General features: G+C 44.2%; 1 protein-coding gene across 10 annotated transcripts in view; it reads left to right on the plus strand.

The window, feature by feature from the left end:
* Positions 1-13,282, plus strand: part of CELF2 (CUGBP Elav-like family member 2) — a 374,770-nt gene that overhangs the window by 258,615 nt on the left and 102,873 nt on the right. For all 10 annotated transcript variants that reach the window (XM_013185426.3, XM_013185427.3, XM_013185423.3 and 7 more), the window contains one exon: positions 13,200-13,282. In XM_013185426.3, the coding sequence (XP_013040880.1) occupies positions 13,200-13,282 (83 nt within the window). The remainder of the gene's footprint in view (positions 1-13,199) is intronic.

The following is a 13,282-nucleotide window of genomic DNA, read 5'->3' on the forward strand; positions in this document are numbered from 1 at the left end:
GGGATAACAACCCCTCTCACCACGAGTGCTTTTCTTGTTCCTATGAGGCTGCCTAGGCAAGATGAAGCAGTTATTCTTCTTCAGCATGCTTTTTATTTTTACACCATTAGTCTGTGCAAATCTAGGTGCCGCATCAGCCTCCGTGCTGTACAAGGAACAAACATGAGTCGGGCCAGGAGGCTGTTGCCAGATACCTCTTAAATGTCTTTGAGCTTGAGCTTTCCGAGCGTAGATACCCCACATGAAGTGTGTTCTTCGTTCTCATTGCTTGTGCTCATTAAGAGCTGTCATTTATTTTTGTGTCTGCACAAATATATGGCTTTATTACTAAAGTGGTTTGTTTATCTTTGCTGCTGCTGCATTTATTTTAGCACTCATCTAAACAATTAATTAGGGAAACACTTGAGTGCCGAATACACTTCTTCAGATACCACTCAGTTGTGTTTTTTTATTTATTTATTTCCAGGAGCATCAAGTATTTAAAAAAAAAAGAAAAAAAAAAACATATTTTGCAGTTTTTTCTAACCATGCCTTTTTCCCCTTGTTTGAAGCTTCCACAGGCAGAATATATTGCTTTGAAAGATCATGGGCCCTGTTGAGAGTTCAAAGCCAAGTAAAGATGCTGCTTAAAGTTCAAAGGCTCTGTAGAGTTGCATCTTCATCTGCATAAAATTGTTTCAACCAACTAGAAAGATAGAAGAGTTGCCAGAAATTTCTTCTGTTTCTTTTCTTTTCTTGTTATTATATATATAAAAAAAAAATCTTAATTGGGGAATAAATGTGTCACTGCTAACAAGTTCAGGGAAAGTGAAGCTCCTTAGATGAAACGCTGCTTGAAGGTGTACACAATGCAGGAAAGATTTGACATGTGCTCTGACCCTGTGAGAGTGGAACTGTGAACGTCTGTGAATCAATACGAGATACGTAAGCGTTTATAAAGTTGAAGTCAAGAACGAATTGCAAGCATCTTGGGCAAACAGCACAGGAAGTATGACTTACTCAGACAATGGATTATAACTTAACTGAGTTATAAAGACAGGGAAGAGTTGCACATTTTTAAGAAAACAGGTTTTCAAATTGATGAAAATTAGCTCCCTGAAAATAGTGTGTATATTATAACAAGTCATGACTCAGTGGAGGCTTTGGAAGTTTTTTAACCAGCAGAGATTGGAGCCTCTATTAGGTGTTTTGTGCAAATGCAGTAAGGTACAGGGTTAGGTGGTGTTGGGTGCTGGGGGAGAACAGGTCTCTGTTGAATGAAGCTCACTGTAGGGCAATATTTAAGCTAGAATTTCTTTCCAAACTGCTGAAGTTCCCCCTACGCCAACTTGACTGTCTTCTATTGATTTCTTACATTTCCTATAAGCAAACTTTTGGAGGAAGCATGCCAGACTGTAGCTGGTTAGTAGAAGCCGCACTTGCAAGCAGTGCTCTGCTGTTACTCTCATCATTGTTATTGCAGTATCTTTTCACCTCTTTTTTTTTTCTCTCTCTCTCTTTTTTATGGTTTCTTCACAGCATTTCTTTGAGCTCAGGACATTTTATTCTTTCCATTTTACAAGGAGAAGCTGGGGCACAGGGAGATTAAAGGCCAGATTGTTCAAAAGCATTTGAAGATTCAGATGGGCATTGAACGTTATTTTCAGAAGAACTTCAACACTCTCTTCCTAGAAATGAATTATCCAAGGTCAGGTTTAGATTCTGTTGCAAAAACGATAACCAAAACTTCCAAATCCAAACAAGTGTTGAAACCAACCCATCCACCATCCTCTTAACAAGTTTCTGGGTAAAGAATAGGATTGATTATTTGTGTTGTTCCATTTTAAATGTTTTTTTCATTAAGTATCACCAATAATCTTTCTACTCCTTGTCTTCTTTTATAACTCTTTATCCCTGGACCATTTCTCTTTGTGTTGTTAGATTTGGCCTTACCTAAACCATCTTTAGAAGACAGAAGTGCAGGGTTTCAGAGCTGTCAGTGCTGTGGGTTAGGTGGTCTTGTAATAGTGAAGGCATTGAATTTAAAGAAAACTTCATGATGTAGCAGATACAACAGGACCGGATGAAATGTAACTTAAAAATGCATCTTAATGCTTCTGAACTCATACATTTCTTGTTATATTGCTGAAAACAAGATGTGATAGTAGATGTTCTTACTGTCTTGTGTGTCTGTGGCAATAGGGACCATGCTGAGATTTGAATGCCTCTGGTTCTGTTTGTAAAGAAAAGAGTAGTTCCTGTGTTATTGCCATGAAAAAAACTTGTATGTGAAATTTGCTTGTGAATGAGAGCTAGTTCCCAACTGATGAGTACAACAATAAAACAGCAATTTAACTGATGTTGTTTGCTGAAGTTAAATAAGCCTGCAATATATTTCTGAAGGAGTTGTATTGTGTTAGTAGGGTATTGTGGAAAAGCCACTTAAATTCCTTCATTGCCATTTCACAGAATCACAGACAGGCAGAGGTCAGAAGGGACCTCTGGGCTTCATCTCATCCAACCCCCTTGTTCAAAGCAGGGTCGCCTACAGCAGGTTGCTCAGGGCCATATCCAGGCAGGTTTTGAATATCGCCAAGGATGGAGTCTCACAACCTCTCTGGGTAACCTGTGCCGGTTTTTGATCAACCTTAACATTAAAAAAGTTTATCCTTTTGTTTAAATGGAATTTCTTGCATTTGAATTTGTGCTTATGGCCTCTTGGCCTGTCATTGCGCACCACTAAGGAGATCCTGGCACCACCTTCTTCACTCGCCCCGTCATCTGTGTATGCACATTGGTAAGATCCCCCTTCTCTTTCCCAGTTGGACAGTCCCAGCTTTCTCAGCCTGTCCTCATAGGAGAGGTGCTCCACTCCATCATCTTCGTGGCCTCTCCCCAGTATGTCCATGTCTTTCTTGTACCCCAGCTGTGTCTCAGCACTACCGAGCAGATGACAAGGATCACCTCCCTCGACCTGCTGGCAATGCTCTGCCTAATGCAGCTCAGGATGTCATTGGCATTTAACCAGTGAAAATAATTTCAAATACACAGTGTAGGTTTTTGTAATAACAATGTAGTCTTATAAATTGCAATTAACTCTCTAGATAGTCAAAGGTTTGAAGATTTTAAAGGGATTGTTTGGTAAAGCTATGCTATTCTCAATATTTTCACTAGAGTTGCATCATAGCCGAACTAGTAGATGGATGGCTTCTCATGAGTCGCAGTAAAATTAGAGGTTAAATCACAGCATTGATCTGGGAGTCTTTTTGGGAAAACCACTCTTCAGTGATCTTTCTTGAGCATTCTAATTAAAGAAAACATACATGGAAATCCAGTGACAGTGGGATGTGCGCTATGAAGTTTGATTTCCTACCGGTGAATATCAGGGCCAGAGTGTAGGGCTTTTGAAATGTCATTTGAGAAAGATGTGTTCATGTCTACATTGATTTCTATAAACATGATCTTTGCGGAGTCTTTTTGAACTGAAATACAGTGTCACTCTAGATACCTGCTGTAAGAATGTATTAATAAAGGGAGGACATCTTAATTTTTAATTTCCAGGTTTTTTAGCATCTACACTCTGAATCCTCTTTTTGTACTGTATCCAAAGACACATTTAGCAGATAGACAAACTTAGGAGTTCACTTGCACAGTGGCTGAGGATGTTATTGCATTTCAAAGCCACTAATTTTAAATCAATAGTTGTTACCTGGGGAAGGAGAAAAAGGAAGCAGTGACCAGCTGCTGGGAAGAAACGAGTAAGGGTCTATATAAGTTGAGGAGAACGTGAACTTAACATTAAGGAGAATTAGTGTGAGAATATGAAGGAAAAGAAGAAGAGGAGGTAAAGGGAAAACAAAAATAAGGCAGCATGAGAAATAAGTGATTGTGTTGTAGCTTCATGTAAATATCCCCCCCATTTTTCTTTGTAATACCTTATACACAGATATTGACAGGCCTTGTTTAGAATGATTTCCAATTAAAACAAAAATATTTCTTGTTTATCCTATGTGTATTGTTTTCTATACTGTACCAGTGGGGAGTACAGATTCCAAGGCAGACCCATCACAGAAATGGAGACTGGAGCGCCGTCTCCTTGGCCTCTCCCCTGCTGTCCTACTTACTTGAGATATTTTTTTTTTCAAAAAGCTCTAACAAGAAGTTTTTATTACAAGCAGATTTTTTTTTTTGTAAACAGTACGTACAGATGTATAAGATCCCAATTGTGTTCTATCTTCAAGATTTAGAAGTGTAAATAGACCAAATATGAACTGGATAAAAGGCACTGAGCAATGGCTCAGATTTTCTGTGGTGTTGGCAGAAGGCCTTCCTCCTCCTGGGACTGCGCAAGAAATGTCTCTCCAAGGGTTGCACACTGGCTGGGTGCTTGGAAGGGTGGCAGAGGAGGAAGAGTCCAGGCCAGGCTGGTGGTGCTTCCAGCACCCGGCTGTTTCACAGAGCAGATCGGGTCTTGATGCCATCCTGATGTGTGGGTACAATGCCACCGACTGCTCACCTCTGCTATGAAGACCGGCTGAAGGAGTTGGGGTTATTTAGCTTAGAGAAGTGGAGGCTTCAGGGAGACCTCATAGTGGCTTTCCAGTACTCAAAGGTGTCCCACCGGAAAGCTGGGGAGGGACTCTTTGTCAGGGAGTATAATGACAGGACAAGTGGGAGTGGTTTTAAACTAAAAGAGGGGAGATTTAGATTAGACATTAGGAAGAAATTCTTCACTCTGAGGGCGGTGAGGCCCTGGCCCAGGCTGCCCAGAGGAGCTGTGGCTGCCCCATCCCTGGCAGTGCCCAAGGCCAGGCTGGATGGGGCTTTGGGCAGCCTGGGCTGGGGGGAGGTGTCCCTGCCCATGGCAGGGGGTGGCACTGGGGGGGCTTTGAGGTCCCTTCCAAGCCAAACCAGTCTGGGATTCATCTACTTGCAAGCCCAGACCATTACAGCTTAACTCACATCCCAGCATGCAGGGCTGGTTTCTTTAGGGACACATTAGCTAGTAATGACATGAAATTGTCTTGATGCTATAAACCTGATTTGTATGCGTTTATTTACCCTGCCACAACATATATAATCCAATCCTGAAACCGCTTCCTCCCCCTCCTTTATCACTATCGACTACAAATTTGGAATGAGCATTCCCAAGCTGCAGATGTGGAAGTTGGCCCCGTCCTTCAGAAGGAAACCAGAGAGCCCCGACGTGCCGTGCCGGCGTGCTGGCCGCTCGCTTCCCAATCATTACGCAGGCAGCGAGAGAGCTCAGGAATTTGCTAACAGCTGTCGTTGTCCTATATGAAAAATAGACATTGAAATTCTTCCGATACTTTTACAGCTATTAGACACTTAAAACTGTTTAATATAAGTGGCTTATTTCAGAGAGCAAGAAAAGCAGATTCTGGCAATTTTGCCCGTGATATCTCTTCTATCTGTGTCGCACTTTAGTCAAAATTTACATAATAATGGGCAGGGAAGTGGTGTGGCACACGAACCGGTGCATATTAGTTCTTAGCTGCTTTCCCAAAAGGCTTGAAAATTCAGCAGATTTAATCTAGGTCAAAAAAAAAAAAAAAAGAAAAGAAAAAAAAATACTTCCATTTTGTAGGCAGAGGACATTTATAGAGAGCATTTGTATTCACAAGGGTACGGGAATGACAGAGTGCGACTCCTCCAAAAGAGCTCCCCGGTGCAGCTGAAGGCTGACAGCAAACTAGGACTTGTGGCCAATTAACAGAAAGGCCGTCATAACTTGCGAGGCACGGGCTGAAAAAATTGAGCTCCGTGGGATCATTTTTCATTGGCCATTTACAGGGCTTCTCCAGGCCTGCAGCAGTTGTGCTATAATGCGACAGGGGCGGTTCGGGGCACGCTGGGGCTGCTCTATTGCCGCCCTGGATGTTATAACCAGGCGAAAAAATAGAGCCCGGGGTGGAATTTGGCATGTCCTGTTTGTGAATCCTTCTGGTATATGAGCCCCAGCCTACCTGCGGCTAACGTATTAATATTAGAAGTGGCATTGCTCTAATATGTGTTGTCATTAGAGTGGCATTTCGGGTTCCTGGCTGGTGACAGGATTGGTAATACAGTTTCCATCAGGGTGCCAATTATATCGAACTATTAGCAAACCTGAGCTAATTGGGAGGCGGCATCGTTAAAGGTTGATTTCTGCAGCGTATGGCAATTCTATCCGGGATTGCTTCAGGAGTGAAGCATTGCCATCGTGCTCTCAGGTGACTCCCTGTACAATAGAGCGAGAGGATGGTGCAGGTAGGAATCAAAAATGCCTCCCTCTGCCTTAGCCACCTTCTTTTCCTGTTCAGTGGAATTGCAGAAACGGTTAAGAGTTTTATTTCTGGAAAGGTTTTGCTTTCCTTTGTCAGAATGTCTGTATTTGCTATTCAGCCAGCTCATCTTTTTCTCAGTTTTTGTATGGAGTCACCAAACCAGAATCTCTAAGGCTTGAAACACTTCTCCTAACAGTAGAATGGTGTCTTTCACTCTGGTTAGCTAATTGCACGAAAACCCATAATACAGAATAAATACTGGACAAGGCTTCCATTGAGCTGCACCAAAATTAACGAATGTAAAGACTCTTGTTGCCCAACTGCACCTGAGCTCCTGCAGCAATAGGTCTTTTCAGTGGCTTTGGTGGGCGAGGATTTTTGATGTCTCCGTCGCCTTTTGGAAAATGACAGTGTGGGTCATGGCGTGTTTGGCTGCACATCATGCTGCTCAGGCAGCTGCTTGTGATTTACCGAGCACGTCTTTCGGCGTTGGGGTGAACATCTGGAATGCAAGAGACCCTTTAGAAATGCACCCCTGTTAAATCGCGGTGTAATGTTTAAATTTTGGTCATGGAAGAGTAATGTGAAAATCAGGAAAGGAATATTTGGAGGGGGGGGAAAGAAGAAAAAGAAATCCTCCTTAACTTAAACTAGCTTGAACTGTGCGGGATTGACAAGAAGCTACTGTCCCAATTGAGATTCCAAGCTTGTATGAAGCCAGCACCTGTTCTGCTTGCAAATGCACACACAAAAGTGAGCTTCATTCACAGAAAGAAAGAAACATAGCGGGACTTCACTCATTTAGCCTTCCAGGGCCTTCAGTCCCTTGATCTGTCAGCCCCTTAGAATTCAAACGCAGCCTTTAAAGGAATTTTCAATTCACAACATGATGACTTTGTTGATGTCCTGAATGTGAATGTATTTTGAATTGAATTTGTCTGCCAGGATTCCATTACGTGCTAAAAGAATACAGAGTTCAATCATCAGATAATCATTATAGCTGTTTTGAAGTGTTTATTTTATTAGTCTGGAAGGTAAAGCAAATTTCATACTTTTAAGTTGTCGCAGCCTTTGCAGACGCACTGATAAGCTCTTGTATTTCTATACCCTATGGTTAGGGTTCAGATACTGGCGGCAGGTGATAATATGCACAATGCAGCAGAGATCCAAACTGACAAATTTTGACAGTTGAAAACTATAAAAACTCATAAATCAGGCCAAAGAATATGAGTGGTGTTTTTTTTTTCACCTGTATCTTTTCTCTTTCAACTCCCCAAAGTTAAATTTTCAAGAAATTGCAGCAGGTTTTTCTTCAAGCAAATCAGAAGCGCAGAGCACCACGTGCAACGGCAGCTCTTAATCCCCGTCCACGGCTGAGGGTTATTTTCTCATATGGATGCACGCATATAATTGCTGGTAACTTTAAACTAGGAACCGTGTATTCAGTATTGGGAGCTGTAAGGAACGTTTTCACACCCGAAGCAAGATGGAGGTTGCCGTATTCGTTCAAGCATGAAATCCTGGCTGAGAGATTAAGCCTCTTACACAGATTCCAGTGCCGTTAAAAGCCAGCAAGGAGCGCGCCCGCCGCATCTCCGAGCGGAGGAGAGCTTCCTTTTGTTCACTGCTTAAAATTAGGGATGTAAACAGTTCTCGTGGAGTAATTAGTCTGTGCTTGAATTGGGAGAAAGCGATAAAAATACTGACGTGGATGAGCTCCTAGCGGTGTCTGCGCTGGAGCTTGCAACCTAACGAAGAGGAGAGGCTGTTTATCAGGGAGTACAGTGATAGGACAAGGGGAATGGCTTTAAACTAAAAGAGGGGAGATTTAGATTAGGCATTAGGAAGAAATTCTTCACTCTGAGGGTGCTGAGGCACTGGGACAGGCTGCCCAGAGGAGCTGTGGCTGCCCCATCCCTGGCAGTGCCCAAGGCCAGGCTGGATGGGGCTGGGGGCAGCCTGGGCTGGGGGGAGGTGTCCCTGCCCATGGCAGGGGGTGGCACTGGGGGGGCTTTGAGGTCCCTTCCAAGCCAAACCATTCTGGGATTCATCTACTTGCAAGCCCAGACCATTACAGCTCAACTCACATCCCAGCATGCAGGGCTGGTTTCTTTAGGGACACATTAGCTAGTAATGACATGAAATTGTCTTGATGCTATAAACCTGATTTGTATGCGTTTATTTACCCTGCCACAACATATATAATCCAATCCTGAATGGAACTGGATGGGCTTTGAGGTCCCTTCCATCCCAAACCATTCTGGGATCCCATGAAGGCACTGACACAGCTCTGTGTGTCCATGCTGCTGGGTGGATGGGGATAAGTGTTTTACCAATGCCTAATTCAGTGAAGAAGTCGCACAGAAGGAGAAGTCCACTTGCAGGAGTTCACCAACTGCTCTCTGAAAAGAGCTCATAGGAGGACTGGCATTGTTTGAAGTTTCCTGGTGAAAACTCTGTGTTTTGTCATAATTCCACAATGTGCACAAACATCCTTCAGAAGCCCAGGTTCGCTGTCAGCAGAAAATCAAATGTGAATGTGGTGTTGTGAGTGTCCTTGCTGTTTGCCTTCTTTTTTCCATCCCTAACTTCTAAACAGTTGCTTTAGTGAAGCTGGGGCTGAACGATCCCCATGCAATCCGTTGGTGCCATCTTTGACAGTGACTCAAGTAAAGCTGTTTCCAGCCATACGTGAGACTGTTTGCCCCCATTGGTGTTTTCCTAAACAGGTTTCTGTTGAAAAAAAAAAAAAAAAAAGATATAAAATCTCCACCACTGGTGCTAATTGGTGCCTTTGGCAGCCTGAGCAGGGGCTTGTGAATTGGATGTGTCATGGAGAATTGAATGTGTCAACTCTCTCCCAGTGGCTGGGACCTCAAGGTCTTTTTCTGGCACTAAATTTCCTTTGGAAAAAAAAAAAAAAGAGAAAAAAAGACAAAACAAGCTGAGATAAGAGATCTTTCTCCTTTTTTTTTTTAATGAGGTGTTGAAGTTGAGCATTGCAGTGTCTACACTGCAGCATTTTATCACCAGAAGCGCTGAGAAGTAGGGCTGCTCGCCACCGTTGTTTCTCAGGCCCCCGTTTGCTGCTACCAGCTGCTGTACAGTGCAGGGTGGCAGCTTTCATTCAGTCTGTTCAAGCATCTGGCAGAATAGCCACGAAGTTGTTGCGGATGTCCTTAAGGGACTGTAGAGATCCGCATGATTCATTCAGTACTTTTTCTAGGTAGAGAGCGGAGATGTTGTATGCTGGAGTAAATACGGAGTAAAGTATGCTCGAGTAAATCCAACTCAAGCACAACCAGTGTACAAAAACAAAGGGAATTTGGTGCTTTGGAGGCATGAGCTCCCGTTTCTTCAGTCAAGAAGAAGCTAGTCCACACGAAGTTAAATCAGAGTTAAACTGGGCTGACTGAGAATAGGCAGAACCATGTCCACAAGTCAATCCGCCTTATAAGTAGTCCTGAATAGGAGGGGAGAAGGTTATCACTCTCAGGCTTTTGGGTATTTGGATGTCAGAAAGGTTTAGCTGGGGTTCAAGCTGCTGTTGTGTCTGCTGATGATGAAACCATGATTATGTGTGCAGGGGGCTGGAAAGAGGGTTGTGTTTTGTTGTGTTTTTTTTCTTTTCTCATAGGAAATATACTTTTATTTTCCAGTGCTGTCACAGATTTGTCTATGGTAATATTGCATTTTCTTGGGGTAAGTGGAAGAGTCCTAGTCGTCCTTCAGCAGGGCCCAGCTACCAGCCCAACAGCACACATGAACCATGTGTTTTCACACAGCAGTCTTCCCTTCCAGGATTTCTGCAGAAACAACTGAACTCGGTATTTTCTCCTGTGGCACGTGGTACTGAGCCAAAGGGATTTTACACTTAAGGCATCTTCAAAGCTGGCTTTTTGGAGCTGCAGCGGTGTGTGTACCTTGGCAGAGAGCACCTCCATAGGCTAAGCTCTAGCATTTCCTCTGGGACTGTGCGCATGTTCACCTCTCCTGGTCTGGATTTTCGTATTTTCTTTTTTTTTCAGTCCAACCCCAACCTCTTTGTCAGAGAGCTTCAGAATCAAGTGTGCACAGATCGCATCCATGCTCTCCCCAAAGCATGGCAAACCATTGTTTTATTGTATTTGTTTAATAAGATGCAAGCAAAACGAGTACAGGTAATGATTTTATCCGTGTGCATCTTCAGGTGTGTCGATCTGTGGGCTTAAAAGGCACCATATCAGGCTGCTGACCTGCTGGAAACATCTGTGTGTTTCCTGCTGTTTTCTCCCAGTCTTCATTCCCAGAGACATTTTTCTCTCTTACACAATTGCTCCCCAAACATGACTAGTTAAAGGGTATTTCATGGGGTATTCATCTTTCAACTGCAGTTCTTTCAAGTGGTGCCAAGAATGACGAACCCAAAGCTTCCAAACGTCCTATGAGAATAAGCCCACAGAGCCCAAATCCAAAATAAAACTCTTCAGACCCATGGTAAGGACATCACAATTGCAAGGTCACGACTACTACTTGGTATTTTTTCCTCAAAATCCTCTCTCCTGGTTAAAAAACTGTATACTAAACATTTAATAAAACAAATACAGAGGCAGTAGTAGAAGATGGTAGACTTTGGAACCAGCTGGCAGGACAGAAATATGCCATGCTGTTTTCTCAAAGTTGTGCTATTTAATGTCGCAAACTCTGATTTGTTTCCCATTTTAACTCTGGATTCGAATAATTAAAATGTGCAGAGTTTACCAGTGGAATAGAAGATTCAGAAGCACTCACAGGAAGCACAAACCCTTACAGGCTGTGGCTGTCTGTAATAGCCATCCCTATCGAACAATGTTCAGCTCACTGAAATAATTATCAAACCTTCTCTTTCGTGAACTGTGAAATTTTAAGGAATCTGTTGGCACCACGAGAAGTGTTTCTCCCAGCTGTGTTAAGTCAGCATTACCTTCCTGCCTGCGTATTGTGCTGCCTGCAAGTGCTTTTCTGTTAAGGGATAAACTCACCGTATTCCAGCTGGGAATACATGATTACCTTCGCTTGTTGTAAAGGTAATGGTCGTCACCGGCCCTGCTGCAAAGCCAGAGGGAGCGTTCACAGAGCAGTGCACAGCTGGAGCCGAGCAGGAGGCAGCGGAGGGGGGGTTCTGGATGGAGCCCTTCCACGGTGTGCTGTCAGCGCACTCCATGCGGCCACTAAAGACGCTTCCTCGCCCGTGTCCTCCTCTGCACGCTTTATCCTCGGTCCCCTCTGCTGCTATGGCAATGCTGAGAGGCTGAGGAAAAGCTGGCACGCCAGGGGTGACGTGGTGTTTCACCTTGATAAGCACTAGGGAGCCGCTGCCAGCAAAGGACAGAGTGTCCGACCCGTGTCACGCTCCAAGGGAGCGGGAAGGCCAGCGCCGAGGCTCGGGAGCTGAGGTTTCTTCCACTAACTGTTTGGTTTGGGCATTTCCCTGGAGCTGCAACAAATCTCTGTCAAGGATTAAGACAATAGGATTGTTTGCTGATACAGCAGTGAAATCACCATCGTTTCGTTTGCCGTGAAGTAAGTTTTTACCTCAGTATTTACTTCGGCCTCCCAGCAGGTTTTCCCTGTCCCCGTACCAGCTGGGTCACCAAGCCTCCTGACCGCAGAGCTCCAGGGCAGTTTGGGTGCCGCTTCTTAGGGTGACATAGCTCCAAAGCAGGAGCTGCCCACATCCACAGCACTGGGGCTGCATTCAGCCCCAGCCTCTTTCCCTTACGGACAGAGCAGCAGCGGGTTAGGCTTCGTGGGTGTGCCTGTAACACTGACGCTGTGCTGGATGGGAGCTGTTTCAGGGGGAATTTCCCTTGTGTTACGCACCGAAGTGCTGTGGTGATGCTCTCAAGGTGTTTTCTCTCCAGCTGGAAGTCAGATTGAAGTTGCAAACTGGGTTATTGTGTAGAGGACCCCACCTGGAATGGGGATGCAAGGTCCTCCTGCAGAAAGCTCTCTCCGTGCCCCGTGCATGCCAAGGAGCAGCAACCTCACAGACTTCAGTGCTGGAAACCATGCAGTGGGACGTAGCCTGAGAGCCGTTACAGACTGCAGCAGCTCAGCTCCTTGTCCTTTTATTTTTGTCCCACACCATGATGTTATAGCTGTCCCTGAGTCCTGGCCTCACCCTGGGTGGATGTTGAGCTGCCTGGGCTGCGTGTGCTGCAGGAGTGCTTACTGGCTGCTTTTGCAACAGAGAGAGCAGCAACCTGTGTCCGATCCCACATGCTGCTCAGTTGGACTGTGCTGCCAAAGGGAAAAGGAGGGATTATGACAACTGAAGCTGCTGTACTGAAACTGAAGCTGGTTAGGCAGGAGCAGGGTGAGGAGAGCCTCTCGTCGTGCTGCCAGCCACCTCCGCTATCCCACCTGCAGCAAATTCTCCTGCAGCTTATTTTCCCTCTTGCAACTGAGATGGGCATCCTGCCTCCAGTCTTAGCAGGTTTCAGAAAGGGGGGAGCAAACCTTAGCTCCTTACATATAGGCAAAGCAAACCTTACATACAAGGCCCTTTAAATGAGGTCCTGCTTTAACCTGATTTTCTGCCTGGGATGCAAGAATGAATTCCTGCTGGTTTGAGCTTGCCATGTTGCTTATACTCAAAGTGTAATGGGGAGCCTTTAGAAAAATGTAACCTTATTTACACCGTACAAAGCCAATTGGATTTTAGTTAACTTAATTTCTAAGTGATTACAGTTCACTAACAATGTAGGTGTGCTATAGATGCAATGCACAGGGGGTGACTTTTTATTTTAAACCATACAAGCTTTCTTTTATTCATGTCATTCAGGCAGCCTCATGGTAATTCACATTTCCAGCTTTCATAATGTGTTGTTCAACCAGTTTTTTCTGCCTCCCTATTGTACTCTCACAAATCATACTCACTAATTTCTGAAAGCTTTTCATTTCTCTCTATAGGTTGTTGTTTCGTAACATTTTATACAAGAAAAGCTGCTCTTGAGGCACAGAATGCACTGCACAATATTAAAACTTTACCTGGG

This window comes from Anser cygnoides, chromosome 1, assembly GCF_040182565.1.
Source record: "Anser cygnoides isolate HZ-2024a breed goose chromosome 1, Taihu_goose_T2T_genome, whole genome shotgun sequence".
NCBI lineage: Eukaryota > Metazoa > Chordata > Aves > Anseriformes > Anatidae > Anser > Anser cygnoides.